At 40.0% G+C, this 26,826-nt stretch overlaps 4 protein-coding genes across 6 annotated transcripts; 1 reads left to right on the forward strand and 3 right to left on the reverse strand.

Moving 5' to 3' along the window:
- Positions 1-99: 99 nt before the first annotated feature.
- Positions 100-2,695, reverse strand: si:ch211-286b5.5 (uncharacterized protein LOC100003596 homolog). Of its 2 annotated transcripts, none has more exons than XM_054605255.1 (3): positions 2,516-2,695; positions 1,922-2,048; positions 100-1,207 (listed from the first exon to the last, which is right to left on the reverse strand). In XM_054605255.1, exons 1-2 carry the CDS (start codon positions 2,603-2,605, stop codon positions 1,923-1,925), a joined length of 216 nt encoding a protein of 71 aa, XP_054461230.1. In that variant the 5' UTR covers positions 2,606-2,695; the 3' UTR covers positions 100-1,207; position 1,922. The 2 variants fall into 2 exon arrangements, with proteins under 2 accessions (XP_054461230.1, XP_054461229.1); XM_054605254.1 differs by having other exon boundaries at positions 100-1,210.
- Positions 2,696-4,881: 2,186 nt separating this feature from the next.
- Positions 4,882-10,230, reverse strand: LOC129096448 (uromodulin). Its single transcript, XM_054605230.1, has 11 exons — positions 10,171-10,230; positions 10,006-10,097; positions 8,448-9,230; positions 7,852-8,298; positions 7,248-7,562; positions 6,863-7,071; positions 6,533-6,684; positions 5,840-6,082; positions 5,568-5,727; positions 5,389-5,464; positions 4,882-5,283 (listed from the first exon to the last, which is right to left on the reverse strand). Exons 2-11 carry the CDS (start codon positions 10,079-10,081, stop codon positions 5,264-5,266), a joined length of 2,481 nt encoding a protein of 826 aa, XP_054461205.1. The 5' UTR covers positions 10,082-10,097; positions 10,171-10,230; the 3' UTR covers positions 4,882-5,263.
- Positions 10,231-10,587: 357 nt separating this feature from the next.
- Positions 10,588-20,857, reverse strand: slc26a11 (solute carrier family 26 member 11). 2 transcript variants are annotated; one of them, XM_054605231.1, is made up of 15 exons: positions 20,740-20,857; positions 19,593-19,816; positions 19,245-19,479; positions 18,063-18,255; positions 17,504-17,589; positions 16,464-16,680; positions 16,065-16,243; positions 15,886-15,958; positions 15,101-15,212; positions 14,944-14,999; positions 14,071-14,211; positions 13,868-13,995; positions 13,223-13,322; positions 12,947-13,080; positions 10,588-12,830 (listed from the first exon to the last, which is right to left on the reverse strand). In XM_054605231.1, exons 3-15 carry the CDS (start codon positions 19,446-19,448, stop codon positions 12,720-12,722), a joined length of 1,734 nt encoding a protein of 577 aa, XP_054461206.1. In that variant the 5' UTR covers positions 19,449-19,479; positions 19,593-19,816; positions 20,740-20,857; the 3' UTR covers positions 10,588-12,719. The 2 variants fall into 2 exon arrangements, with proteins under 2 accessions (XP_054461206.1, XP_054461207.1); XM_054605232.1 differs by lacking the exons at positions 10,588-12,830; positions 13,223-13,322 and having other exon boundaries at positions 12,953-13,080.
- Positions 20,858-20,976: 119 nt separating this feature from the next.
- sgsh (N-sulfoglucosamine sulfohydrolase (sulfamidase)) lies at positions 20,977-26,560 on the forward strand. The gene is made up of 9 exons (XM_054605233.1): positions 20,977-21,274; positions 22,180-22,340; positions 22,435-22,540; positions 22,629-22,996; positions 23,389-23,470; positions 23,573-23,776; positions 24,624-24,790; positions 24,902-25,119; positions 26,197-26,560. Exons 1-9 carry the CDS (start codon positions 21,193-21,195, stop codon positions 26,378-26,380), a joined length of 1,572 nt encoding a protein of 523 aa, XP_054461208.1. The 5' UTR covers positions 20,977-21,192; the 3' UTR covers positions 26,381-26,560.
- The last annotated feature ends 266 nt before the right edge of the window (positions 26,561-26,826 follow it).

Genomic DNA, 26,826 nt, shown 5'->3' on the forward strand with positions numbered 1-26,826 from the left:
AAGTCTCAAACAATTCAAAAGTTTTAAAAAGAAAAGAAGAAAAAAGAACGTGTCTTTTAAAAAAAAGGATTGATATTCAAAAATCACATACAGCATTAATTAGTGTCCGGAAAAGTTGTTTATTATTTAAAAGGTTGCCCAAAGTAGCAAAGTTAAGAAAGATAAAGGCTAACAGTAGTACAAGTTTTGGTTGATTGGAATATGATTCCAGTGTGGAAAACGATTAATGCAACAAGTCACTGCAGTATGATTCATTCAGTACAAACAATATTTGGAAGTTTTGAAAAGATATATTTAACATTTGCTGTTTGGCCATTTGTTTATCTAAAGTGATTTACATAAAATTTGCTAGCAGGATTCACTATCCAAACAGTGTAAGGCCTTGACGTGTTTTTTTTTTTTTTTTTTTTAAATTAAATTAAAGACAGGAACACTTAGGGTGACAAAAGCAACCTTAACAGGCTGTTAAATATATACAGGAATAAAGAATGAATGAAAGGACAATCACAACCCCCTTCACTGATATGGTTAAAATCTGTACCATGTCGCTGTACCTTTGAATAGTAGTAACACCTTTACCATTGCCACAAATACATGGATCGCTTAAGACACCACTCAATTTAGCTTAAAAGCTACCAGTCTGTCTGTTGGCCACATACATTAATTAATGTTTTCTAAAGACACACAATACAATACAGTGTATATATATATAAATTTATATTTATATATAACTCAAAATGTTCTGATTCTTGAACAGCACCTGGTTTAAATGAATGGAAACCTGCCAAAGTGTAACTGTACAGTGAAGAAATCCTTTAGGTGTAACTGTACATGCAAGAGGAAGTTGCATTCTCAGTAGCCAATCACATGGGCTGAATTTCACTGACAGGAGACAAACAACATTAGGTCAGGAAATTGAAACCGGACATGTTAAGTAGGTAAACCAAGAACGGCTTAATCATTAGTCAAGTTAGAGTCAATAAGGTTTTGTTTTTTTTACATGTAGAGTTTGGCCCTGCTTTAATGTAACAGATGGGAGTTATGATACCATTAAATTTGGCAAACAAGTAGAGCAGCTCCCTCCCCCGAACCCATCAGTCCCATGTTGCATCATCCCAAGAGGAGTTGCTGGTCGATCTACAGCGACATCAGGCAGAAGTGAAGAAAGGCTTCCATGGGTAAATTGAGAAATCCTCCACCTTTCTTTCTGCTGTAGATAAACAGAGATCATTAGGAAACATTTTTAAAAAAAGGGAGGATTCACTACAGTTTATGTGGATGTCCACTCAGTGTTGATGGTTACTGTTGTCGATTAAAGCAACAAATTCCTCAGTGGTTGCTATACTGAGTTAGAAAGCTGAATTCACAGCTGCAAGAAGAAAATTCAATCATTCCGGATCAATATAGCAGGCACAGAGAAATGAACTGCTTCAACTAACTACTATTGCTATCCACACTGATTGGACATTTACATCAAAGGAGGCTCATTTTCCCTTTAACCTAAGAACAATTAAAAAAATGTCTCTATTTTATACAACTGTACTTTTATACAGTACTATATATTTAAGTTGTGGGCTGTTGGTTAAAAAAACAAAAAAAACAAGCAATCTGAAGACGTCTCTCTGGTCAACTGTGATGGCCATTTTCTGTTAATATCTGACATTTTATAGACAAATGATTAAACAAGAAAATAATGTGCAGACTAATCCATCTTGAGTTCAATTAAGTCATGTCGTGTGAAGTATTAGACCTTCACAACTTCTTGGTGGCTCTTGGCTCTATAGTGCCTGTCTTAAAGTAATCAATCAAACTAAATGTAAACTGGTTGTGAAGGTGTAATCCATTTCTGCATTTTCTGTGTAATAAATTCACCAGCTTCTCTCCCAGCTGAGGCCTCAATGAGGTAAAAAAGCAGGCCTACCTCAGAACAGGGAGCAGGACTTTGGGGGTCTGAAGGGATTATCACTGGAGGGCACCCCGACCAGGAGGGGGTCCTTGGAGGCATTTTGCAGACAGAAGTTCTTCAGCTCAGCAGCAGCCTGGGACACCTGCAGAGCCAGACATGTGAGGAGGTTGTGCGTGAGAGGAAACACAAACAGTCCATCACAGTTGCAAAAGCTTCCAGCTGGCCTGCTGTCACATTTACATACACTGAATAACTGGTGCTTTTTTTTTGTTTTTGCATATACTTTGCAAGCAGTGGACGGGTGTGTCTGCTGTGTAACATTTGCAGAGATACTGTTCACCTGTTTCCCCTCAGATAACCAAACACCACTAACTCCTACTCTGATAAACGTGTCCCTACTTCAGATACTTTGTCACTTCAAAGTGCTGACGCTTCCACAAAACAGCTGAAGACAGTGTTTAAGTTGACCCAGAACTTGCGTCACCGCTGGTCCTAAAGAGCACTTTGTTGAAACTATGTTGCAAGAGTCCGTGTCGCTTCTGCAACAGTGCGTCTCCGCCATTCAACAGGCGGCTCAGTCTTCCGTGTTTGTGTGGACGGGGTTCGTACCTTGATCCTCCGGATGCTGGCCTCTAGCCGGAGCTGCTTCACGGCCCTCTGGGCGATGATTAAGTTGTTGCTGGCATTGTTGTTGGACATGACGACGGCTGACAAAAAGGCGGAGGGGCTGCTTAATCTCTACTGCCACCACCGAGCGGAAATCAGCCCCAACTGGTGTAAAACCCTCAACCCGCCTGGGAAACACTGGTCATTAGATGCCCCGCCCACTTCTGTGCCACAGAGCCATTCTATTGGCTGCTGGGCATGTCAGTCAAATAAGTGAAACGTCCCCCTGCATACACTGGCCATTATTGTGAGTTTCCTAGAGAGCAGAGCCATGTATACTGTGACCTTCAGCAGGAGGGTGACCAACCCCAACACAGTGGTTATTAATCACCACTTCATTCATTTTTTGTTGTATAGTATGTGTATTTATTGTCTGTGTAGTTGTATAGTATGTGTATTTATTGTCTGTGTAGTTGTATAGTATGTGTATTTATTGTCTGTGTCTGTGTAGTTGTATAGTATGTGTATTTATTGTCTGTGTCTGTGTAGTTGTATAGTATGTGTATTTATTGTCTGTGTCAGTGTAGTTGTATAGTATGTGTATTTATTGTCTGTGTCTGTGTAGTTGTATAGTATGTGTATTTATTGTCTGTGTAGTTGTATAGTATGTGTATTTATTGTCTGTGTCTTGTATAGTTGTATAGTATGTGTGTAGTTGTATAGTATGTGTATTTATTGTCTGTGTCTGTGTAGTTGTATAGTATGTGTATTTATTGTCTGTGTCTGTGTAGTTGTATAGTATATGTATATTTATTGTCTGTGTCTGTGTAGTTGTATAGTATGTGTATTTATTGTCTGTGTAGTTGTATAGTATGTGTATTTATTGTCTGTGTAGTTGTATAGTATGTGTATTTATTGTCTGTGTCTGTGTAGTTGTATAGTATGTGTATTTATTGTCTGTAGTTGTATAGTATGTGTATTTATTGTCTGTGTAGTTGTATAGTATGTGTATTTATTGTCTGTGTAGTTGTATAGTATGTGTATTTATTGTCTGTGTCTGTGTAGTTGTATAGTATGTGTATTTATTGTCTGTCTGTCTATAGTATGTAGTTGTATTGTATAGTATGTGTATTTATTGTCTGTGTAGTTGTATAGTATGTGTATTTATTGTCTGTGTAGTTGTATAGTATGTGTATTTATTGTCTGTGTAGTTGTATAGTATGTGTATTTAGTGTCTGTGTAGTTGTATAGTATGTGTATTTATTGTCTGTGTCTGTGTAGTTGTATAGTATGTGTATTTATTGTCTTATTGTCTGTGTAGTTGTATAGTATGTGTATTTATTGTCTGTGTAGTTGTATAGTATGTGTATTTATTGTCTGTGTAGTTGTATAGTATGTGTATTTATTGTCTGTGTCTGTGTAGTTGTATAGTATGTGTATTTATTGTCTGTGTAGTTGTATAGTATGTGTATTTATTGTCTGTGTAGTTGTATAGTATGTGTATTTATTGTCTGTCTGTGTAGTTGTATAGTATGTGTATTTATTGTCTGTGTAGTTGTATAGTATGTGTCTTGTCTGTGTAGTTGTATAGTATGTGTATTTATTGTCTGTGTAGTTGTATAGTATGTGTATTTATTGTCTGTGTCTGTGTAGTTGTATAGTATGTGTATTTATTGTCTGTGTAGTTGTATAGTATGTGTATTTATTGTCTGTGTAGTTGTATAGTATGTGTATTTATTGTCTGTGTCTGTGTAGTTGAGCTGCTGCAACACTCGAATTTCCCCCATGGGGATCAATAAAGGAATATAATAATAATAATTTACCTTCTTGCAGTTTAGGAGTATTTTAAATAAAACATAATCTCCTGATTAGGATGGAGGTGATGTCTCAGGCAGTGTATGAGAAAAGGGTTCCCAGATTTGAGAGTATTTATCACTTTTCGTGTGTCGAGGGACTTCTGTGAACTCTGTGGCTGCTAGGCAGGAATGGTGTCATGGCTGTAATCCAGTTTTAAAAAGTTGTAACGTTTCACTCTCATGCACAAACTTTAACCTCATGGTGGTGCCAGAGGAAAAGTCATGGGCTCACCAGAGTTGTCATAATTCATCCTCTGGCCACCATGAACAGCAGTGCTAAGTGTAATATCAATTTATCATTATGGTTGACAAATTTCAGTCTGGACCAGAGTCATGGCATGGTTGCAATATTTCACATTTAATTTGTTAACGACTGCATATTCCATCAAGGTACAGAGTTTTGTTTAAAAAACAACAAAAAACAAGGTGATTTTATACCACATACTCATATATCAGTTCCACTGTTTACAATATGATATGACAAAAAAATGTATTTGGTCTAAAGAGTAATCCATGCTTTTGTGTAAAAAGAAACAAAGCCAAAACAACAAATTAAAAAAATCTTTATAAAAAAGCAAAGCAAACTTAAAGCATAAAGCCCACATTAATGATATTCACTTCAGGACTGTACTGGTAATACACAAAGAGAAGAAGAAAAAATATTGATACTGTCAATTTCATTCTAACCCCTGTAGTTTCTTTTTGATTGTTATTTAATAGTACAACAATTACAAAGGTAATAGAATTGAGGAATGATACAAAGTGTGGTAAGATGTATTATGCAATACACTAACACCAGTTCTTTCTATCTTATGTGGTAGGGATAAAAAAAGATCTTAAAACATAATAATTTCCAAATAAGGATGTGTTTGTTTTATTACTGTATGTTACCAGCTCACTCCGGCGACTTGTCCCCTGAAGATAAATAAGAAATAAGAGAAAAAAAACATGGTAATTAATTCCACATAGTTCATCATGTTGAGACATACGCCCTGAGAGCAAATTTAAACTCATACTTACAAATGATTGGTCCGATGGTGAGGGTACTCAGAGGGTCAGAGTTGGAAACCGAGCGATAGGTCCTACTTGTGCAAGGCTACGTGGTGGGAGAGAGCGGGGAAAAAGACCATCAAAACCCAGTGTTTAAGCAGCACTGATTATGGATTCATGCCATTGATGAAGTGAAACGTGTGACTTACTGGAACACAATTGGAGCTCCTCTGGTCACACAGGCTGAGGCTGCAATGAAGGTAAACATTTGTATATTCATTCTGGAACAGGAACAACAGGGCCGAGAAACGAGCCTGGAGGGACGAGCCGCTCTCAATCACTGACACCTGTTGGCGGTCAGTGGGACACCTGGGAGAGAGGGTGGAATGGGTCATCAGGACAAATACACATCCCCATAACAGAAACGTTTCTCCAATTCCCATCATACTATGGAATGCTGATGCTCAATAGGGGCACTTACTTGTTCTGGATGAGAGGGTATTGTGTGGAATCGTCAGGGTTTGATGAGTGAGTTGCGTAGCAGTCCTCCAGAACTACTGCAAACCTAGGATCTCTCTCCTCCACAGAGACGCCCACGTACAACGGCGAGCCCACTGGCAGAGTGACCACGCCTGCTGGATAAGTGTCTGTGTAGTTGGAGTTGCGGAACAGAAACATCGAGGCTCTGGCTTTGGGACCAGAGCTTGAAATGCCACCATCCAGCCTGTTAGGAAAAATATGCTTCCCTTGTTATGACAAGTCTTATGGAAAGTTTTTTTTCCTGTCTTTTCTTCATCTTGTTATGGTTATACTCCTTATATTCTGTTCATCTACAAAGTACCACTGGATTCTTCACTTCACAAGACAGCTGTGGCACTCCACCACTGTAGATGATATGACAATGTTGGTATGGTCTTCACTGACATTTAGAAGGCATCAGCATGACTGTGCTTACAGCTTTAAGAGCTTGCTATCTAAGTTGCTGAGGTATTTAACACCATCACTTAAGGTCAACAACGCATGTTCACGCCAAGAAGAACTGTTAAATGCAACATATAGACGAAGCCAATTTTTGTGATGTGATGTCAAAAGAATAATTTAAAAAAATGTTATAAACACTTAACAGTTATACACAGAGGAGATCATTATTTAAAAACAACAAAAGGCTACTTACCCAAGGAATGGTCTGATAGCCATGTTCAGGCTGGTGTCTGTGTCCAGGGGATACGCGCAGGAGAAGGGAAGACTCACAGGAAGCATGAAGGACGAGTTGTTTGTTGGGTAGATGAATAAACTATTGGAGTAGATGGCATGTGTGCCGTTGGTCTGCAAAGCAGAGGAGGATAATATTACTAGTCAGTTGAATGGTAATGTCAGCTTGAAAGGACATGCTATGTGCTAGCAGCATCATGACCAAGTGGTCAGACAAACTGTCCTTGAGGTGGAGGACCCGATCCTGTTTACATAAAATAAAACATACAAAGAACAAACAGTAAGTCTTTACCCTCAATGTGTTTCCACAGGCATCTGCCGTGGCCTCCACTTCATACCACACTACGTCATTGCGCACTCTGACCCAGGAGCAGTTGAGGGCAGCCATGTTCCCAGAGAATGGGTTCAAACCAGAAGATGTGAAGCCAGCCAGATCCAGCCCCACCTGGAGCTTATCAAGGCCACAAATGAGCTGAGAAGGCTGGGATGGAGGGCTCTGAACTAAAGAGAATGATACAAGGTCACCAAATAAAGGTGGGAGAGAAATGAGATAAGATGGTTAATACTATATACCAGATCACACCAAGACGAGACCCTAGATAAATCTTCACCTCAGTATGTCATTTTAATTGTATTACAGTATGTGAAAACATTTCTAACTATAAAAGGATACTTACATTCACAGACGACACTGGCGTCTTCTGGGTGACTACAGTCATGGACCCCAAACCCTCGATGTCTGCAGTCTGTTATCGATGGTTCATTTCCAGAACAATTGACATCGTCCAACCAGATGGGTCCGCTGCCCTGTCCGAAAGCTGCATTACTTAGTGCTGAACGAGCAGTGCCGCAGTCCAGCTGTCTACACACCACGTTGGCGTCAGTTAGGTCCCAGCCATCGTCACACACTGTCCCCCACTGTCCTTCATGGTAAACCTCCACTCTGCCAGAGCAGCGGTTGTCAGAGTTGACCAGCCTCACTGGTGAACCAGCTAAAAGAAAAAACATGCAACATAATATTGTTGATATGAGACATGAGAGATGGACCTCATGAAGACGAGGATGTCTATTAAAAACAACATACAACATCTTTCTGTTTAAAATGACAAAAGCTGTTTTAGGCTACAGAGCCTGCAGATAACAAAACGAGTAGTGTAAAGCACATATTTTATATTTCTCCAGTAGGTTATCACAAAAATTCTCTCAGCTACATTTTACACCATAGACAGCATGTTACACAAAGAGACTTAATTTCCTTTAGCTGTACAAAAGTGAATCTACCTTCACAGACGACACCAGCATCCTCACTGTGTTGACAGTTGTGAAATCCAAAACCTCCGTGTCTGCACAGGCTGAGCTTTGATTCGCTGCCTCTGCACGCAACATCATCCAACCAGATGGGACCTGTGCCCTGTCCAAAGCGTGCCCCATGTGGCGCTGACAGCACACTGCCACAGCCCAGCTGTCTGCACACGACCTGAGCATCCACCATGTCCCAGAAGTCGTCACACACCGTCCCCCATTGTCCATGGTGGAAGATCTCTACTCTGCCAGAGCAGGAGTTGTTTCCTCCATTGGCCAGGCGGACCTCCCCCTCAGCTGCTGAGCTGTTGCCTGCTGTTGTTGTGCCAGTGATGTTAGTTGGAGTTGGAGTTGTAGTGGTGTTGAAGTACGCTGGTGTAGGATCAGGTGTAGTTGGTAAAACTGAAGGGCCTGTTCTGTTCGACTCTGTTGTAAAGAAGAAAAAAAAGACAGAGAGATAATTTTTGGACCATTCATCTCAAGAACAAGAGTCTTGACTCATCTACAACTCTTAAATTGATGGAAAAAAATGACTTTGTTGTTACATTGTAAAGATGTTTAAAATGGAACAATACCTGCACAGTATGCAAGGTTGCAAGCGGATGGCCTCACAAGTTTGTAGACATAGTAGTCTCCAGGGCAGAGCTTGACATGGATGGTGTGTGAGCTAAATTGGCAGCAGCTGCTAACCCAGTTATTACACACAGTGCGACTGACAATTTCATCTGAGCTTGTGGGGTGAGGCTCTGTTATCCACATGGTAGCAGAGGTTCCACACCTATTTGTTCCTACACACCTCTCAGGAATATGAGCACTGGCTTGCCCCAGAAAGAGGCGATACCAGCCTTGCCACTGAATACCGGAGTCACACCTGGTCTCAATCAATGTGTTATCCGTCGAACGCCACGTATCATTCAGCACGGTGTAGTGCTCACAGGGGTCAGCACAGCGCATAGTCCCATTGCTACTGATGCAGTCCATGCCTGAAGGACAAACCGTGGGTCCACAGCTGAACTGGACAAATTGGGAAGAAGGTCCCATTCTGGTCCTTGAGGAAGGCTCCAGGCAATTGAAGTAGCCCGGGGTGTTTTGACAAACCTGAGATGGGTTGCAGGGTGAGTCTGGGAGGGAGCACTCGTCGGTGTCCACACAGCCCCTGTCTGGTGACCAGTGATAACCTCGGCTACAGCATGACGAGTCACTGCAGAGTTTTGTGTCGTAACAGGTGAGACCATCGCCTACAAAGCCATCTTTACAGACGCAAGAGAGCGCGTGGCTGGTGAGGGAGTCGCCTCTTTCTCGGGACTCTAGGCAGCTGGCTCCTTCATGACATGAATCACAGCTGGTGACAAGTGTCCCTGTGAGAAGTAAGAGGATAGTTTTGCTGATCATTTTTAGTCGTTTTTTTTAAATGAAACGTTAAAATGAAGCTATTACATACAATCGCCATAAATTAACTAAACTTTTTAGATTTGGGATGATTTGTATTGAGCTATTCTATGAGTACAATTTCACAGAAAATAAATTCAAATCACTTAGAGATACCTGTGTAATTAATTAAAGTGTGTGATTGCCATCTTTTACATCAATTTTAGATAATTGCTAAAATACAATATCACCACAGTTTATATATATTTATATATTTCCAGTGGCATACTTAAAATCAACACTGAATGTGAGGTTTTACGGTGTCTCTTAAAACTGCACCCAGCTCATGGTGTATTATTGTTTAAAAACATTGGAGGTTTTAGTTATTCAATTTCTAAAAATGATATAATAATGTGATATTGATAAAGGAAAGTAGGTGTGAAATTATGAACAAGAAGTTTTCATGTGATGTAATGGTGCGGTCATAAAAAATGGCATCTAAAACTTTTAATATTTAGGTAAATGTAACTTTATCACTAGGATAGAAATATGCTACACTGATAGTGCCAAAGAAAAATGTGTTATCTTAAATCTACTCAAGGATAAATTTCAGGGTAGAATTTATTCTGTTTTCAATTAAAAAAATATATCCACAAAACAATCTATTTAAAATAATGTTGTTGGTTTTCTTTTTCAATAGGTGGAGTATAAGATGACACAATAAATACCAGTATGTATCATAATGAAAATATTCAGATTGTTTACCTGAAGTGCTTCCTGTAAAAATCAGCAAAATACAGAGCAACAACAAACCCCCTGTCACCCCCATTATGGACTGCATCCACCACAAGATCTCGCTGAAAAAGACAATATCAAATCAAATGATGCTGCCATGCATAAAGTTCAATACTCTGCAGGTCTTGCACTTACCTTACAGAGACTGTTAAAATGTCCCAGTGAGAAAGAGTGGGAGAATTTATAGTCCCGTTTGTCTGTTAAAGGACCATATGAAGCAATCATTGGTGAAACACATAAATAGGTAATTGAAAGCAGTGATTCATGACATCAAAAGAGTTACTTATTAATAAAACAAGACAACATTAAGATTAAATTCAAACAGAACCGGCAAATAAATCACATCCTGAGACAATACCCTTTATGGCGCCACAATCAATCTCAGGCCAATGTTGAAAGGTTATGTTGACCTCTAGATCTTCAAAAGTTTGTACATTCAACGATAATGTACCCAACTTTCCATATTTCCCCTCCTTTTGTCAACAATGACTGAAATAACAGAGAATGCATCAAGTTTATTCCTTACCTTGTCAAGAACATTTTGACAAAAAAATGAGTTTTCAAGAGTATCTTTTAGTCATGGTCTTACTCAGTTTGACTAATAAAAAAAAAACTGTCATCCATTTCTAAAAGTGGACCATGAATTAAGATTATTTTATCAAATAGAGTACAAGGAAGTTCGGTCATACAGTAACAAGTATAGATCATGCATGCATTAAACTGGCACTGCACATCTCATCTATTAACAAGTAACTTTTACTGTATAGCATATATTTCTGCATCATGTTTTTAACTGTCCTGCTTTTGAAAAGGTTTAATTTTTTAAACTTTGAAATTTAAAGAAAAAAACAAAACACTGCACGCCAGAGTGGATAACCTTTCTCACATTCTCAACTTGATGTATTGTGTTTTTGTTTTATTGCTGTGCACATCTTATCAATATTAACTGGAATCATTGTGGCCCTTCCTCATATTTCAAAACTCTCTTCCTCTTTAGTGATTTATAAGGTAATAGTTGACCCAGTGCTTTGTTCTACAAGACAAGAGAGCTGATAATATTATACAACACTTGATGCTGGTAAATTAATTATCTACAAAGAGATAAAACATTTCCTTAAAGAGTTGGGCATCGTTCAAAAAAAAAGCCTGACTCAAAAACAACTTTCCGTCACACAGGCCGAGACATTGGTAAGAAAGCATGTAATGTTTGTGTACTTCTCGGGATGTATTTGAGTACATTTGCTCAAACACTTTCACTGATGAGACATCAACAGTGACAGAATAACGTTGAACTTGATGGTTGTTTTAAACTTTGTCATAAATGGAAATGTTTGTTTCCTATCTCAACATTTCTTACTAGACAGAAGACATGAACAGCTTTACTAACAGTTTCTCAAGATAAACCATACAGAACTCATAGTAGCCCTGACAACCCACTTCTTTATATTTTCACCGGTCTCTGATCATGAACTTTCCCAGTGACATAACAACCTGGTTAATAATCACTAAAACTGGAGACACAATTGATGGATTATGGGTGGAAACTAATCTCTGCAAAGTAGAACATTTTGCAGGGATTAGAAAATATAAATACAACCTAATGTCTGTTTGTTGTCTAAAGCAAGCAAAGAGTTGTTCAGGCCATGCATTGGTAGACACTTCCAGTTTTGTAAAACTCTTGTCACAGATTTCACATTAGGCTTACTCAGTGTATCAAAGCCACCTTGTGGATTCATAGTTTGTGATGTGTATATAACCAGAAACCTCTGCTTGCAAGAAAAACTTTTCACTTAATGCTGCTTGTCCACGAATGAATCACTCTTAATATTTGGCATTAGAGATCCTCCATGGCGACAACAATGTACATGAAACGATGCTGGGACTAATCAGGTGACTTCACTATAACCACCAAGTCATATGAAAATGTAAACTTTTTATTCTGAAAAAATCCTCGTACAGATGTGGGGATTTCGGTTAATATGTCACTCAATCAGTCATTGGGATGAGTCCATTAAAACCATTTTCTTTTCCAACTTAAAAAAATAAGAGAAACCAATCACAATTTTTCTTTACATAGATACATACATAATGACAGGTGGCACATGTGTTAGCACACATATCTTGTAAAAATGATTTTTCAACAATATTTCCTACCAAATGTATTTTCTTTTTGTATTCCTTATAGTATTGTGATTTTTTAAAATATTATATAGGTGGAGGCTTCAAATAAGCCCAGTGGGCTTTCTGCCTCTTCCTGCAATGTAATATCATTTATCAATGTTATGTTTTTTATATTTTTAAATTGTGCAAATAAGCTAAACTAAACTTTAAAAAAAACTTGTTGTCACTATTACTTTTGTGTAAACTTAGATTTGGTCCCTTGAAGATCACCTTCAGCCCTTTTATGTAACAGAGGGAGCTCTCTGTTAGTTAAAATATTTATATTTCGTTAAATATTATTTCTCTCATTCCCTCCTCAATCACAAAAAAAGCATAATGTCCCTTAAAAGAATATAAAATGCTATAAAACACTATTAGACTTCCGGTGCAATGTTTCGTGCTTTTGTCTCAGAGATGATTCAAGTCAAGTTGAGCTGTACACCTAACAGCCAGTGAATCAGTTGTTGGAGGTAGTTCGTCACTTTCAAACTTGATAACAGCTCAATAATCCCAGGTCAGAAAAGTCACTGATCAGTGTTCAAGCTCTCCGACTCCATCTGCAGCGCCGCCTCCACGCTGTCTGTAAACGTGAAGCCTTGCAGATCAGCGGCTAGGAGAAGCTCTAGAACAGAGAGCTAAAGGTGGGAGGAAGGCAGACACAGAGGGTGTGAGATAAAAACAGAGAGACCAACATATATTTTGTTGTGTTGTTATAACAACTAAATTCTGTCCGCAAACAAAAAGGCAGTACCTGCAATCTGGAAAAGATCAGTCGCACTTCTCGCAGTCTGAACTGCCTCAGCAGGTCCCTGAGCTCGCTGATCACTGTGTAATCTATGGTGCTGACGTGATGGCAATCCAGGACCACTGAGCGCGGAGGAGACGCTGGGGGAGACATGTAAGAGGGGAGAAAGACAGGAGGGTAAATGAGAGTAAAAACTGAAATAAATGAGGTGGTTAAACGAGACAGAGATCACCACACATTACTGTTAGTGTCCTCCAAACAAAGACAGACTATCAAACAAACCCTGCAGAGCCTGAGTGTGTATGAAGTGGCTGAGATACTCTGTTGCAGGAAAACTCAGTCCACTGCCCAACTCCATCACCAGCACACCGTGATCAGACACCTGTGCACACCAGGAACATGAGGTGAACACAGAAACAAGCTACAAGTTACTCTTGTACAGTTTGATGCTGTGATTTTATAAAGTTCAAAAGGAGAGTAATAATGTAGAGGTAATTAAAAAAAATTCTGGTCTATTGAAGCTATTGTTAATGGAGGAACCTGTGTGGGAGAGTAGCGCTCTGCCACTTCTGAATGTTGTCACATTTATAAAAAAAAAAAAAAAAAAACTTGCTCAAGGCCCAAAAATCTGATAATCAACTTTGATCATTTTGATGGATAATCATGTTTTCATGAACTGACTGCTGTGCTGCTATGTGACCATGAACTAAAAATGGGGGAAAAGGATAAATAATTACTTATATTGTGATATCAATGGATGCTGTGGTAATGACATGGAGGAACCTTTGTCTCTTTTTTGGCTAATCCAGTGAATTCCCATGTAAAATAATACTACTCATGTTCAGTAACGATGCCTCTAACTCAAGCAAATGACTTGGGTCAGAGGCACCTATAGTGTCACACTCACGGTCCTGTACAGAATATTACCTTTATCTGTGGTCTTGCCGTGTTGTACAGCAGCAGAGCTCCAGATACAGCTATACCTCCTACGATGCCGTACTGCACCTGCCAGAAACTCATCAGGAAGGTCACAACAAACGGCAGCAGGTCCAGCTCTGCGGAAGACACGCGAGCATGAGACCACAATCAAACAAACAAATACATACACGGATAAGAGAAAGGACACCTACTGCGTATCTTCCACATCTTGGCGACGACACGATAATCCACCATGGGAGCTACCGCGCAGATGATAACAGCAGCTAGAGAGGCTTTGGGGATGTAGTAGAAGGCCGGCATGATAAACGCCAGTGAAAGCAACACTATCACACCTGAAAAAACAAGAAGAGTGAGAGAAGGGGAGAGATTTAGAGGGATTCCTCTTTTCAAAATTTAGACAAATGCATGGACTCAGCAGAAAGAAAACTAGACATACACACTGTATCGAGAGAGAGAGAGAGAGAGAGAGAGAGAGAATGAAAAGTCACATAAATATATGAAAAAGGGCTTTTTTGTTAAAAATGCAATAAAATAATAATAAATAAGATGTTTTCTTTGTGTTTTATGATGTTTTTAATAATTAATTTTAGTTTGTAATTTAACCAGAAAAGCAGTATTTTACAAATTGTAGGGCTTTCAACAGTCTTTTTTAAAAAAAAATTTAAGCATAGAATAACCACCGTAAATCCTTCTTCTCTAACTCCTCAAACATTGATCACATAGTCAGGGTGATATGCATATGCATGGTTTAACCCTAAAATGTACTATTATTATATAAATCTAATAATATTATTTTAATAATCTATTTTTGTTTTCTGTATTTTTATTACCAGTAAGTGGCTTATGCCCACATGCTAGGTTATCTCTGTTGAAGATTAAATGTTGTTTCTCTGTTGTCATGTCTTCTAAAGACTGTTTTCCTTTAACCCTTCCACCTCTGACCTCCATAACAACACCTCAACATAGGAGAGAAATGGAGGAAAAAGGAGGCAAGGAGACAGAGAAGTGTGTATCTCCACAAGAGGGCGGAAGAGAAACGGTGAGAGACGAGTCTTAGGACTCACTGGTGACGATCCCTCCAGCTGGAGTGCAGACACCAGTCTGGGAGTTCACTGCTGTCCTGGATGTGAGGAGAAAACATGAAAACTGTAAATATTGGACATCTGAGCTGTCTCTGATGCCGTCTGTTTCTCTCTCTGTCTCTCACACAAACACACACACCTCCCAAAGCTGCCAGTGACGGGGTAGGCTGACACAAAGGAGCCCAGGATGTTGGTCACACCAATTGCCAGCAGCTCTTGGTTGGCATCAATTCTGTAGTCGTTCTGACTGGCTGAGGAGAAACAGGAAGTTAAAATCAGTCGAAAGTTGGAGGAAACACTTATTTTTTAGCTGCACTGATTTTCTATTGCCAATCGGAGGGTTTGGTTAAACTCATTGTGACTTCTTGAAGGAACTAAAAAGTCTACAGCTACGCCAGCAGCTCTATAGTAGGGTTTTGAGCTTAATGCTAACATGTTCGTAATAACAATGCTAACATGCTGATGATTAGCACTCATGATGCTTACCATTTTTACGATGTAAGTTGGTAATTAGAACAAAACACAAGTACAGCTGGGGCTGATGGGATATCATTAGTTCTGCAGGTATCTTGTTATAAACTAACGTATTGGACTCATTAACATTTGAGCCTGATGTTAAGAGGAAAATATAAAGGATTACCAAAGTTATTACAAGTTAACCTGAGCAAAGCATTGACTTTCTGTACCAAATGTAATGGCAATCCATCCATTAACTTTTGAGAGATTTCACTCAAAACAAGAAATATCAACCTCATCGTCGTGCTGGCGGAGAAGTCAGTGGATCACCAATTCATCAGGATTCATCCTCTGAGGATCATGAATGTCTGAACGAAATGTTCATGTAAATCCATCCAACAGTTGTTGAGATGTGGTGGACTGACCAACTGACAGACAGACACTGCTAGCGTGGCTAAAAACACTTACCAAAAGCTTTAGCAATAGCAATGCTTTCCAACAGACCCATGAAGGGAATCACAGCGAGCCCTCCTCCAAAGGCCTGCACACAAAACACACAGAGAGGAGGACCGGCTGGTCAGCTGCTCCACTTGTGAACTGGAAAGCTTTTGTGGAAGTGAAAGCTGCATCGTCTCTCTGCTCCTCACCTCTACAATCTCTCCAAAGGAGACGACGGTACCGTTGGCTGTGGTGTCTGAGGTGGGTGGAGGTCTGAACGGAGGGAGCCCCTGGCAAGTCTTCCCAGTGACCGTAAACACGGGATGACCGTAAGCATTCCAGGAAAATGCTACTAAGGATGCAGCCACGACCACAACAGCGTTACGCACTGAACACGACAGAGAAGACATGAACAAATTGATAAAGATTAAGAAATCTGCATCCTGGAATACCAACTCATTCAAAGCAAATTAAATAATCTATAATCATTTTGGCTATTCATTTGTCATAATCCTTTGTAAAAACACTGTCATTGTTGTCCGTGCATGTGAAAAGGACAGACAGATGCACACTCACAGACACAAGGTCACAAACACACAGGTACTGACTGGTAGCGACAATCCACACTAGTTTCCTGGCGACCCTGGAGCAGGTGGGAGCGTCCTCAGAGCCCAGACTTGTCTTCATAAACAACAACATGACCAGCAGAGCGAGACAAAGCAGGCCCAGCACCACATCACCTATCCTGGCCTCTGGGATCTTGTAGAAGGTGTAGTAAACCTCCAGGAAGAACTCCTGAGGAACGCCCTGGAGGCCCAGAATATTCTGGACACAGAAACAAACGGGACCACCATCAGCTGAAACCGCTGACACTGAGGAGAGTTGTGGATGTGGGCAAGTTATCAACATAGTGGGTGAACAAGAGGAGTTTTTAGATGGAAGTAGTAACTGCATAATGAGTTTACACACACAAATCAATCAAAATTATCTTTAAATTATATTATTTCCGTTTTTATGAATTAAAACACAATGTTAATTTTGCTGGACAGTGTAAACAGTGGTCACACAAGTGACAAAGACTGGATAAAGATTAATGCTAAAAGTGTCAAAAGAAGAGGAAAGTCATCAAGTGAGTAAACTAACTCAGTAATACAAAAAATCTGCAGGTCATACCAGACCAAGTGAGGCTGCAGCAGTGAAACTTCTTTGTGTATTTTATTTAAAATGGGTGTGTTAAGAGCAAGATGTGTTAATCATTTTTTTCCAATTGTTAAATGGTGTCACTTTAAATACAAGAAATGGTTCAGCACTCTCAGCATCAAATGAACATGACCTTATTGTACACTGGTGTTGAGCCAAACTGATACTGGACGCTGCCTTAATATTTGAAAATATAAAAAAAAAAATGTTTTACATAACACAAGCACAACTTTTAAAAGATCTCTAATTTCAAAGAACTGTGACCATGACAACGTCTCTGAGCGGGACATTTTCCAGATGAAAGAAATAAAATAGTCAGTGCTCTCTGTTGGACAAACTATCTAATGGAGACAGAGTTTCTAAATAATCTCATACATATCTTAGACATGTATGTTAATGAGTACAGCAACTGGTAACTGGTGCTTTTGTGGATGTGTTTATCTCTCACCTTGACCTGGCCAAAGCCAATGGTTACCGCAGCAGCACAAGTGAAGCCTTTTATTACAGGAAAAGAGATGAAGTCCAGGAGGAAACCTGCAGAAGATGAGCAAAGCAATTAATGATTTACTGAGCGATGACGCTGACCTCGAACCAAAATAAAATAAAACAAAAATGGTTGAGAGATCCACAGACTTCACAAAAAGTGTTTGTGGTTAAGCAGAGGAAGTCATAGATGTGGTGGCAGGAAGTCGCTCCTCTGCGCTCACAAATAGACTTAGATCTATATCTCTTTTCTCAACAATTAGTTTATAATACTGGAATGCTGTTATATCATGTTTTGATACAGATCTTAAACACTTATTTTACACACTGGAAGACGTAACAACAAATTATCATTGCTATTGGGCAATAAAAAAAAAAAAGAAAAAGGTTTTATTTTGCTTAGTCAGTAAGTTCGTTCCACTCGGCTCATGCGTGTCGACTAAATGAAGAACCCCCCTTCTAAAAAAAAAAAAAAAAAGCATCACAAGGTTTCCACATGACCTCAGCCGCCCTGCTCTTATCACCTAATCTCAGTAATGCCATTCCAGCCTGGATGAGTCCACAGAGCAGGCTGAGCAGCACGGCCCGGTGCGGCTGCCCCCCCACCACGGAGGCACACAGCAGAGACATGATGGCCGTGGGACCCAGTGTCACATCCTTAGACGTCCCCAGGAGGGTGTACACGAACCCCCCCATGAAGGCAGAGTAGAGTCCGTACTGTGGAGAGAAATGCTGTTAGATTGATTTTCATCACTGATCTAACCACCTCTCCACCCTGAAGTGTGTTTTTCTTCCTGTTGCTTCACCAGAGCGTGACACTTTAATACAATTTTTTCCAAATTTGTCTGTTGAACGGGGGAAGTTTCTCTGTGATCGCCTTAAATCTAACGTAAGTTTAACAAAAAAGCATACAACAAGATTTTTGCGACATTATAACTAATGTAGAAGCAAGTCATGGGTCAAAAAAAAAGTGTGATGTTTAAACTTGAATTCTCCAGGTCACAAACACAGAGTAAGAGTCTTAAGTGAAGTAGGAGACATGTTGTGTCCAGCAATCCAAACATATTTGCATAGTCATAGATTTAAGATTTTTCATTGATGGAGAAGGAATAGATGATATTTTAGATTTAGAGTATTGTCTTTAAATGTCTTGTTTTGTCAAACCAACAGTACAGAGCCCACATATATTCAATTTGCAATCATATAAAACCGAAGAAAGGCAGCAAATCCTCAGATTAGGTAAAATGTTTGTTATCTTTAAAGCACAAAAATGGCAATACAATTCTGTCAGTCAATTAGTTGTTTCAGCTGTAACGATAAATAAAATAAATAAAGATGATGAACTTTAAGTGAAAGCAATCCGTTAAGATTGAACAGAAGAATGCAGGATGTTATTGATAGACACCATCGTGATTTCAACTGTCTGCAGTTGAGAAGAGGTGACAAAACACATGGAGGGGATTTACACTTGTTCACTTCTGTTCATGTTATTCTTTCTGGATGTTTTGCTGGACGCCAGGAAAACCAGCGCCCACTTTATAAAAGTTAATGGGGCTCAAAATAAAGAATTAAGAATACTGGAGCAAGATGATTTTAACAACTTTGTGACTGAACATAGTCTGGCAAAGATATCTAAAGGAGAGCTGAATCTAAATGGAAGTTAATTCCAAAGGATGAACCTTTACAAATAAACCAGGAGGAGTCACCTGCACGGGGAGGCCGGCTACTTCAGCGTAAGCCAGCGCCTGCGGTACAGTCGTCAGCCCGACGGTGAGGCCTGCGAGCAGATCCATCTGAAGCCACTCCAGCTTGTACCTGGGCAGCCAGGAGAGGATTGGCAGCCAGGCCTTCAGGGTGCTGGAGGAGCAGCAGCCCCGGGCCGACAGTCGGCCCAGAAGAGACCGATCCATCGCACAACGATTAGAGCTGAGGGAGGAGAACCTGGAGAGGAGGAGAGTGAGGTAAAAGGATGATGAGACAGCGAAAAGTGCACAAAGGTAAACTGACCTTTAACATGTGCATGAGTAGGTGGTTACACAATGACAGCCACTTACACAAAGTGATTTAGTTTCCTCCTCTGCTTTATATGTCATTCATCAGCTTTTGGAGGGTGCTTCTCATTGTGCCTGCTCTTTACACACAGGCGCAGCATTCAGGGACACACAACAACGATGTGCTCTGTGTGCATGCATGTGTCAGTTTGTCTGTGTGTTTTTCTGGACAAACACACGGCACATCAAAGAAAGCGGACGCCATATCTGCAGATGCATGATGTGATCTGTGTGTAATAACACAAGAAAAAAAGTCTTACGTCAACTAACTTTACAAGCTGCCAGGTCGCATGAAGACTGACATTCTTGATGTTTTTCTGTGACCATTGACCTTAACAAGCTCTGAGATCTTTTTAATCATATGATTGTCAGGTGACAGGTAAGTGCTCTGCATACAAGGGATTGTTTTACAACAGCCACAACTTTTTCCTCCACAGTCACCTTCAAGGCATAAAACTCCCTCACAAAGAACCCATTCCTCAGTGTTAGTCGAGTTACCAGTAGCTTCATCTCACATTGTAATGTTTAATTATCTCTCATTGTATCCGAGAATGTGTTTATGTTACAAAGGCCATTATATTCTACAACAACAAGATGTTGCATTGTCTAAGACTTAGTGGAAGATCAAGAACGAGTTAAATGAAATACAGTACCAGTCAAAAGTTTGGACACACCTTCTCATTCAATGGTTTTTCTTTATTTTTATTTTTTTCCTACATTGTAGATTAATATTGAAGACATCCAAACTATGAAGGAACACATATGGAATTATGTGGTACACAAACAAATGCTCAACAAACCAGAATATGTTTTATATTTTACATTCTTCAAAGTAGCTGAATGAGAAGATGTGTCCAAACTTTTGACTGGTACTGTATGATGCTGTGTGATGAGAACAAACAGAAAGAAAGCAATACAGATAGAATAGAAAACACAACAAAGTCAAATAAAAGAGAACAGAGCAGATATGCATTACAATAGAATGAAATAGAAAAACAACGCAATATATAGCAGAAAAACAAAAAAAATAGAAGACACTTCAAATTAGAATATTACAGCTGAAAAACAACAGAATAAATGAGAGAATAAGAAGAACACAGAACAGAATATAATCAAATAAAAACAACCACAGAATATAATAGAAACATACCACTGCTGGAGTCTTCTTCTTCTTTATGCTCCCTGGTTCTGCTGTGATTTTCAGGTCTTTTTTTTTCAGGTAGTTTCAATGCGTTGCAGTCGCCTTTTCTAAAAAACCACTTCCTAAAATGTTTGTCAATTCATCGATGAACCACGGGACGAGTTCCTGTTTTCTGTCCTCACGTGATCTGTGTCATGTGACCGCAGGTGGGCGGAGTCTAAGTTTATCTTTGCGGAAGAGGTGAAAACAAATCAAACACTGTAGCACATGACTCAAGCTGTGACTCTGTGACTCTGTGACTCTGGGCATTCAACTCACAACCTCGTTTTATGTTCATCTTTTGAATGCACATTTGTTGGCTCACATTAAATGTTTCAAAGCCAAACGAGCAGAGAGTTTGAGACTTAAGACATAGATATTTATGGATAACAGTGAAGAGGGCTCTTCTTCTTCATCATCATCATGCTGCTTGAGTTGTTTTTTCTCATCTTGGCAACATGTTGCATTGGAGAGTCAAAGAGGAGGAATGTCCTTCTAATAATTGGTGAGTGTACTTTTACATTTTTATCCAGTGGAGAGAAGTGACAGTTTTAGAAACTCAAAATGCCCTTTTGACCTGGACTGGAATAATGCTGAAATATACAGATGCCAGTTTTTCAGGTACACCTATCTAAAACAAAGAACAGTCCTGTAATACATCCTATTGCAGTATACAGAGAGCTGGTTCTGTTCTGGATGTAGGTGAGGTGGACAAAATAACAGAAACACCTCTCTGTATTATGATGTGCACTTTGTGGTCAAAGCTTCTATATATGTTATTCAAGTGAGATCTCAATGCTACATTACATTACATTACATTACATTACAGTCATTTAGCAGACGCTTTTATCCAAAGCGACTTACAGGAAGTGTATTCAACATAGGTATTCAAGAGAACTACTAGTCACCAGAAGTCATAAGTGCATCTCCTTTCTTAAACAAGCATCTTAAAGCATAAACCAGAGCAAAAGTATAGTGCAGAGGCAAATTACTACGAAAACAATAATTGCAACAGACTAATACGAATACAATAAGTGCTACAAACTACTACGAATAGGATAAGTGCAACAAACTAATACGAATACAATAAGTGCAACAACTAATACGAATGCAATAATGCTACAGCGTACAATGACAACAATGTGCCTTAAAATGTGAAGCAAGAGATTAAGCCAAGTCCATAAAATATATGGTTCTCTCTGTTTGGTGTGAAATAACTTGCTTGCACAGAGTTTTGTTGAACCCCATCCAGCAACCTTTGGGATAAACTGAAACCACAACAGAGAGACAGGCCTTATCGTCCAACATCAAGAATGCTTTTGTCCCTGCAGCCAGGTTCCAAAATGTTGTCCAGATTCTGTTGGCCAGACAGTGTAAGAGCTCAGAAATGTGTCTTTTCCATCTTATTAGCCGATGATGCAGGTTTTGAGACGGAGGTGTACAACAACTCCGTGGTCCGAACCCCTCACCTGCTCTCTCTGGCCCAGCGGAGCCTGGTGTTCAGCAACGCCTTCACCTCTGTCAGCAGCTGCTCCCCCAGCCGCTCCACCATCCTCACCGGCCTGCCGCAGGTAAAAACACACACACATACACACTCGCATACATATGGATGCATCCGATTTGTGCATGAATGCACAGTTTATACCTCGGTTTGATGTGTTTTAGCACCAGAACGGCATGTATGGGCTGCATCAGGGTGTTCACCACTTCAACTCGTTTGACGGAGTACAAAGTCTACCGCTGCTCCTCAGCCAAGCCAACGTACACACAGGTAAGTAACAAAGAGACCAGTTTATTTCAAGTGTACTCTCCCACACTCTTGCCTCTAATCATCATTTCATCCCCTTTCCCTCTCTCAGGTATAATTGGGAAGAAGCATGTCGGCCCTGGATCTGTTTACCCTTTTGATTTTGCGTACACAGAGGAGAACAACTCTGTCCTCCAGGTGGGGAGGAACATCACCCGCATCAAACTACTGGTCCGCAAGTTTTTCAAGGCGCATAACGAAGAAGCTTTCGAGCGAAGGCGGAAGAAAGAAGAGAATACAGACAATTTAAACGATGACGAGAGGCCTTTTTTCCTCTATGTTGCCTTTCATGACACCCACAGATGTGGACACTCGCAGCCCCAGTACGGAGCTTTCTGTGAGAAGTTTGGGAATGGTGAAATGGGGATGGGTAGGATACCCGACTGGACACCAGAATATTACACACCAGAACAAGTAAAGGTCAGTGACCAACTGATTTTATGTTTTCAAATGTAGAAAGAAAACAAGGATCATTAGCTGTAAAACATATGTATGTATGTAAAACATTTGTTTTTTCATATAGACCTGTTTCAAAATTGTTGTTACATATTTGTTGAATCATAACTTTAACATTTCTACAGCAGCAAATTTGGTAACTTAATTTTTGTGATCTCTCATGATGTCCCATCAGGTGTAAAAATGTACATTTTTATTTTCACTTCATGGTCACACTTCTACCGATGCTGTTATACTGATATTAAACAGACAAAATCACAAATCCTATGATTGAATTCAAAGGTTTGATCCATAAATCGAATCTCAGAGCTCCTAACACATATTAATCTGCTCTGTCCTCATCTCGTGTACTTCAGGTTCCTCCTTTTGTGCCGGACACACCTGTGGCCCGGGCTGACCTGGCTGCACAGTACACCACGGTGAGCAGGCTGGATCAAGGTATGAACCGACACCTACACACAACAAAGACACAAAAAAGACAGTAGAGAGAGGCCACTCTAGTAAAACACTGAGCCATAATTGGGTGAATTTCCTCTGCAGGTATCGGTTTGGTTCTCCAGGAGCTCAAAGACGCTGGCTATGAGAACGACACTCTCATCATCTACAGCTCAGATAACGGCATCCCGTTCCCGAACGGCAGAACAAACCTGTATCGCTCCGGGACGGCAGAGCCCATGCTGGTGTCCTCTCCAGAGCACAGGGGGCGATGGGGGGACACCAGCCAGGCCTACGTCAGCCTGCTGGGTAAGAGATGGATGCCACAAAGAGGTTGGGATGGCTTTTTAAAAAAGGATATAGTCCATCAGGTCTAGCAGCAATGCGCCCAGAGCACAATGTCCATAGCAGGTTTGATTCTAGGTGAGTGCTCACAACATTGGCAGCCAAACTTTTTGGGTTTGTGACTCTTTAAAATGTAGCAATACCTACTGCTAAGTGATCTATCTGTCTCATCACAGATAATGGCCTTAGTGAGTTATAAGGTGTGAGCAGTTCAACCATAACATGATTATTACAGGCTAAAAAGGTAAAGGTGTTTATTATATCATTTATTTCATTAATCATTTTGTAGTGACCACTCAGTTTGATCTTGGGACCCCGCGTGTGTTACCAGGTTGGGAACAACTGGCTCACACAAATGAACAGGGAAGTCAATGGGATGATCTGATGTGCTCGATCGGCCACAAGAGGGAGACTTTACAATGATGCATCAGCAGCAGATCTCAGATAAAATAGGATAAACAAGATAAGATGAAAAATAACTGCCTGTAAATATCAAAATAACATAAATAAAAAATATTATTATGGCATAAATTCAAAAACCATGTATCTCCATGTCAACTTTTCAGTACCCAATGAGAAACCTCTCTTTTAAACAATTTATTTAGCTTAAAAAGCGGGACAATTTTCTAAACCCATAAAAGAACACTTGATCCTTTAATGCATCTTAAAAAAATAAAAATCTCCAAATGTGGTTTATGTGGTTTTTTTTAACGGACATTCAAGTGACATGTTACTATGAAGATGTTAACAGTAGGACATAATAGAACCACTCACTGTCTCTTCTCTTCTTCTCCCTCTCTTTCTTTGACAGACATCACTCCCACCATTCTGGACTGGTTCTCTGTTCCCTACCCGTCCTACAGCCTCCCCGGCGACCCCACCGGCCCGGTCCACCTCACCGGTCGCTCCTTACTGCCGGCCCTGGACACTGAGCCCCCCAGCTGGCACACCGTCTACGCCAGCCAGTCCCTCCACGAGGTCTGTGAGCATCGCTGCCCTTCAGACAGGACGTCATCACCATCGTTACTAACAGAGAGAAACAAACTAAAACAAAAGGCCTTCACTGCTGCACTGTCGTTTTGATTTCAGGTAACCATGTTCTACCCAATCCGCTCCGTCCACCAGGGGGCGTACCACCTTCTCCACAACCTTCACTACCGCATGCCCTTCCCCATCGACCAGGACCTGTATGTGTCACCCACCTTCCAGGACCTGCTGAACCGCACAAGGCTGAGTGAACCCACTCACTGGTTCAAAAGCCTGGAGCAGTATTACTACAGAGAGCGCTGGGAGCTGTTCGACTCCAGGTCTGTTACAGCTCACGTTGTTCCATCATGTTTTACAGCTTGGGAAGGAGAAACACGTTCACTGTGATGAGTCACAGATAAATGTCAGTCACATTTGGTAAATGAGCTTCGAGATCAAAGCCCTAAAGAAGAGCGATCACAGTACTTGATCTCGAGTGGTGGATGACATAAGTTCCTCTGATTTAAATGAGCTTCAGCGGCCACCGTTCATATTTTAGTGATTTAGTCTTTAGGAAATGTTCAGAAGCTGCAACCATAATGGAGAAAAAGGGTTCTAAAAAAAAGAAAGAGAGAAAACTGGTGCACTTTAAATCAAAATAGAACAAAATTTAAATTGACGTTTTTCACTATTTCTAGATATTTGTAGACTAAAAGACAAAAAAATGTCATTATATTAATTTAAAATTAAATGAATCATCATCGGCTTGACTGTGACCTAATACAACCAGAGAGCACGAACATTTTCTCTGTGGTGAACAGCTGAAAGCCAAAAATGACTCAGATCTTTGTGAAGAACAAACAGGGATGCTTGCACACACTTCTGCCATTTTTCTTTTTTTGGACTTAAATACTAAAGAAAATTCATATATTGTGTTAGAATTAAAAATCCATTTGCCTTTTTGAATTTAGCTTGATTCTCATCCATCACGGTCACAGCTGGGTGGGTTTCTTGTAACTCCTGTTTTTAAGGCTTGTTTGGGGTTTTCTCCTTGAGGAGACTGAGGTCATGTCTTCTGTTTTTGTTGATGGGAAGTTATGAATTTCACATGGTGGGTAAGTTTTAGGCTGATTGAAGTGTTTTTAGACAAATCTTAGGCCTGAAAAAGAATTCAGTATATCACATAGTTCTTTGTCAAATTTATTTTATTTCTGGCAGCATGGAGAGCCCTTTGAAACAATATTAGGACCCTCATCATGGGAATTAAAACAGTAAAGCTTTATTTTATCATCAATAGTTTCCCAATCATTTTCAGAAATAAATATGTAATCTGATATTAATTATAGGGATCTCAGTATAAGGCAACAAAATCTTGTCCTTTCGGTTAATGAATTTGAACAAATGCTCCACCAACACAGGACGGACCCTCTGGAAACCAGGAACCTGGTGTCAGACCCGTCCTATAGCAGTGTGCTGGAGAGCCTGAGGCAGAGTCTGCAGAAGTGGCAGTGGGAGACGGGGGACCCCTGGGTCTGTGGACCCGACTACGTCCTGGAGGACAAACTAGAGCCGCACTGCAGACCGCTCTACAACGGACTCTGATGGACTCGAATGGTACTTTTACTCATCTGGATTGACATTATGTCCCTGTAGATAATCTCGTTTTTTCTTATAAAATAAATTACATTTATTAGTTTTACTTTTGACGGTCAGTGCTGCTTTTAATGCTCAAAAATAAACAAAACTTGAATTGCATTAATTCCTAACATTGTTTTTGTTAAAGCATCATTCTTTTTTATCTAACCAGATAATTTCATCATTCAGGTCCTTCTTATCTGTCTACATACATTTAAGGTACATTTCGCCATCATCCAGACCCCCTCATTACCCTGTTTTATAATAAGGCAACATAGTTACACAATATTTGACTATTCTTGTTATTATTTCATTGAACATATGTAGCTTCATCCGTCTCTGTTTTTAGTCTACATCACCACTGATCTGCTGACACACGGGCAGTAGAGCTCATGAAATCACAAATCAATCGG

Source organism: Anoplopoma fimbria, chromosome 9, assembly GCF_027596085.1.
Source record: "Anoplopoma fimbria isolate UVic2021 breed Golden Eagle Sablefish chromosome 9, Afim_UVic_2022, whole genome shotgun sequence".
Taxonomy (NCBI): Eukaryota; Metazoa; Chordata; class Actinopteri; order Perciformes; family Anoplopomatidae; genus Anoplopoma; species Anoplopoma fimbria.